This window comes from Haematobia irritans, chromosome 3, assembly GCF_050003625.1.
Source record: "Haematobia irritans isolate KBUSLIRL chromosome 3, ASM5000362v1, whole genome shotgun sequence".
NCBI lineage: Eukaryota > Metazoa > Arthropoda > Insecta > Diptera > Muscidae > Haematobia > Haematobia irritans.
Window position 1 is genome coordinate 23,291,196 of NC_134399.1, and position 3,468 is coordinate 23,294,663.

General features: G+C 34.0%; 1 protein-coding gene across 1 annotated transcript; it reads left to right on the plus strand.

Moving 5' to 3' along the window:
• The first annotated feature begins 674 nt into the window (after positions 1-674).
• Positions 675-3,180, plus strand: LOC142229341 (glucose dehydrogenase [FAD, quinone]-like). The gene is made up of 2 exons (XM_075299895.1): positions 675-1,198; positions 1,259-3,180. Exons 1-2 carry the CDS (start codon positions 890-892, stop codon positions 2,804-2,806), a joined length of 1,857 nt encoding a protein of 618 aa, XP_075156010.1. The 5' UTR covers positions 675-889; the 3' UTR covers positions 2,807-3,180.
• The last annotated feature ends 288 nt before the right edge of the window (positions 3,181-3,468 follow it).

Sequence of the window (3,468 nt, forward strand, 5' to 3'; positions counted from 1 at the left end):
AACTTATTATACCCTCTACCACAGTAGTGGTGAAGGGTATAAAAATGTAAAGTAGTCATTGTATGCTGAAATCAAAAATATTGACTGGTATTTTTTAATTCGATTTTACTAAAATTTTTTTTATTCTGCTGAAAAAGGAAAAGCAGCCGCTACTTTCTCCTGGGGTAGCTAGGAGAATTTTTTCGACCAGTGCATGTACATACTCACAAATTAGCAAACTTATAGGAAAACACCTCTGCTTCAAATTCATGTTCATATCTTAACCCTCTAATGCCCAATCCCGCCTTTAGGCGGACTTCGTTAAAAAGCATCAGCTTTTAGTAAAACACATTTTAAAACAATAAAAATTTTTAAAATAAAAAGAAAACTAGTTAAAACTGTTCAAGAGGCTTTGTAGTATATACTGAATTTTATAGTATACATTTTTCTTTCTTCTTTCGATTTCTTGCTATTGTTTCGTAAACATTGTTTATTCAGCTGGGCAAAAAAATTGGGTCATTAGAGGGTTAATTCATTCAAAAGTTGCAGAATTATTAAAAAAAAATAATTACTTTTATTCGTGTGTTTAACATTTTATTTGGGGCGAAAATATGTCTTTTAACTATATTTAGGCATGCTTGCCAGATAAGGAAATGCTCACTTCTTATCTCTGATTCAAAGAAAATCCACAAAATAATATTTCTTTTTGATCCTAAATAAATATTTTGCTATATCTTGCATAGTGTTATATGAAATGAAAACAAAAATAATACATTTGTCACTTCCCGAAAATTAATGAGGCAATTGTTGTTGGGCCTTCATGATAGAAATTTCAAATCAACTGATATTATAATTAAATTGTTAAAAGGTCCAGAGTTCCAGTGGGTATTGTTCTCGCACGAGACTTAACATGGCCAATACAGCGTCTGCTGTATCCTCCTTGGCGAACCAGTGTTCCATATCAAGCGTGGGTAATGTCAATGCAATTGTGACATTATTGCTACAGGGTTTACTAGCCTCCCAGTGTAATATTTCAAATAAGGATATGTGGCCTAGTGATTATGGAAATCAAATCATAGAAAATGGTTTGGAGAGTTATGATTTTGTGATAATTGGAGCAGGATCAGCTGGATCGGTAGTGGCCAGCCGTTTAAGTGAAAATCCCCAATGGAAAGTTTTGGTTATAGAGGCGGGGGAAGATCCTCCAGCAGAGGCCCAGGTAAACAAATCCGATAGTTGGAGGCATTTTAACTCATGTTATTTTTTTGTGTATTCGCAGATACCAAGCCTTTTTTATTCAGTACAACATACAAATTCCACTTATTCCTATTATACACAACCTAATGGGCGATCTTGTAAGGCTTGGAAAAATCAACAATGTCATTGGCCTCGAGGTAAAACTATAGGAGGTACCGGAGCAATCAATGCCATGCTGTATGTTAGAGGAAATCGTCGAGATTATGATGGATGGTGTGGCGCTGGTAACCATGGATGGTGTTATGATCAAATTTGGCCTTATTTTCAAAAAGCAGAATCCTCACGAGGCAATCAATCCCAACCTAGAGGTTACCTCGCTCTTAGTAGAGGACCAGAGGGGGAACTCTTCAATACGTTTTACAAAGGTGCTGCAGAACTGGGTATACCTAAGGTGAATGATTTCCTTGAGGGTAGCTATATTGGTTATGCTCATATAAGTAGCACTATAAAAAATGGAGCACGAGCCAGTACTGGTAAAGAATATTTGGCAAAAGTTAAGGAACGAACTAATTTGAAAATCATAAAAAATGCTCAAGTTACAAAAATCAAATTCAACAAGAGAGGCGATCGGGTGGAGACCATTGAATTTCATTTGAGGCAGAAACATAACTTAAAAGTTCGTGTGACAAAGGAAGTTATTCTCTCAGCTGGTACTATAGATTCGCCCAAGCTTTTAATGTTATCCGGTGTGGGACCTAAACAGGTTCTAAGAACCCTGAAAATACCCCTTAAGCATAATTTACCTGTAGGTACAAATTTACATGATCACATTATAGGCGTCTTATTCATACGCTTGCCAGCTAATGAAGCGGATCCCAAGGCCTCATTCGATGAAATTTATGAATATCTAATACATCAACGTGGCCCTCTAAGTTCTTTGGGTATAGCAGAGTTAACAGCCTTCATAAAAACCAACACTAGCGATAGTAGTAGCTATCCTGATGTGGAAATTCATCAGTTGTTATTACCGAGAGGAAATCTTCAGAGTGCTGATATTTTACTCACAGGCCTAACAGCCCAAGAAAAATACAAAGAATTTCTATTCAAAGAAGTTTTAAACTATGACGTTTTAGTTGTTTTGGTATCAGTATCACATCCCAAATCAAGAGGTTGGATAAAACTGAAATCTGCTTCATACAAAGATCCCCCTTTAATTGATCCAGCTTATTTTAAGGATTCTCAAGATAAGGAAACCCTAATTCATGGTATTGGGTATATCAACCGACTTTTGAACACTTCAGCTTTTAGGGAAACAAAAGCAGAACTTATACAAATGCCCATTGAAGAATGTAATCGATTTCACTTTAAGTCTGAGGAATATTGGCAATGTTATATTACCTATTTCTCTAGTACCTTATATCATCCTGTGGGTACAGTCAAAATGGGTTCGGAAAAGGATGAAACAGCCTGTGTCAATCCCAGATTAAAGGTGAAAGGTATCACCAATTTAAGAGTAGTGGATGCTTCTATAATGCCTTTTGTCACAAGTGGTAATACAAATGCTCCCACAATAATGATTGCTGAAAAGGCTTCAGATATGATTAAGGAAGATTGGAAGAATATGGCATAAAATATGGAAACTCAATAGAAATTAGTGGAAAGCCAAAATGAAATAATTGTGAATTGAAATTACATTAAATCTTTCCAAGAAAAGCTTTTAGCTAAGACTGCGACCTAGAGATAATTTGTGCTCAGTATATACCAACATTTCATGTGCGGAATAGTAAGAACTATCCCAACAGTAAGAAATACGGTGATGATAAATACGATTTTGGTCATCAAAGAACCCAAATTAAATTGTTTTATGGGTATATTTCTTCTGTTCCGGTCTTCATCTTGAACTACACTTTTCAAGATTTAGGTTTGCACATTTGATTTCTAAAACTTCGGAGGTAATAAAACAATCTTCAGCAATTTATTTTTATTTACTTACTTGTTTTTATATATGCCACACTCAAATATCTTGTAATAATTATTGTTATATTTTTACCTGAAAAAATTAAGAAAAATAAAAATAATATTAGTAACTACATTCAATGTCAATTTTATTTAGGAATAATATTTTGAAAATTAAACTAAAATGATTTTTTTATTTTTTTTGTGAATTGCCGAAGTTGGTAGAATTGGTAGATTTCGCAAAATATTCCTCTCCAACAAAAAGGTACTTCACAATTTTTCTATTGAATTAAAATTTTAACAAAATTTTCTATAGAAGTAAAATTTTGATAAAAT

What these genes read in the sequence shown, in the direction of transcription:
- LOC142229341 (XM_075299895.1), top strand. Translation starts at nt 890, where the DNA reads ATGGCCAATACAGCGTCTGCTGTATCCTCCTTGGCGAACCAGTGTTCC. An exon ending in ATCCTCCAGCAGAGGCCCAG is followed by an intron (nt 1,199 to 1,258) that starts GTAAACAAATCC and finishes GTGTATTCGCAG; the next exon opens with ATACCAAGCCTTTTTTATTC.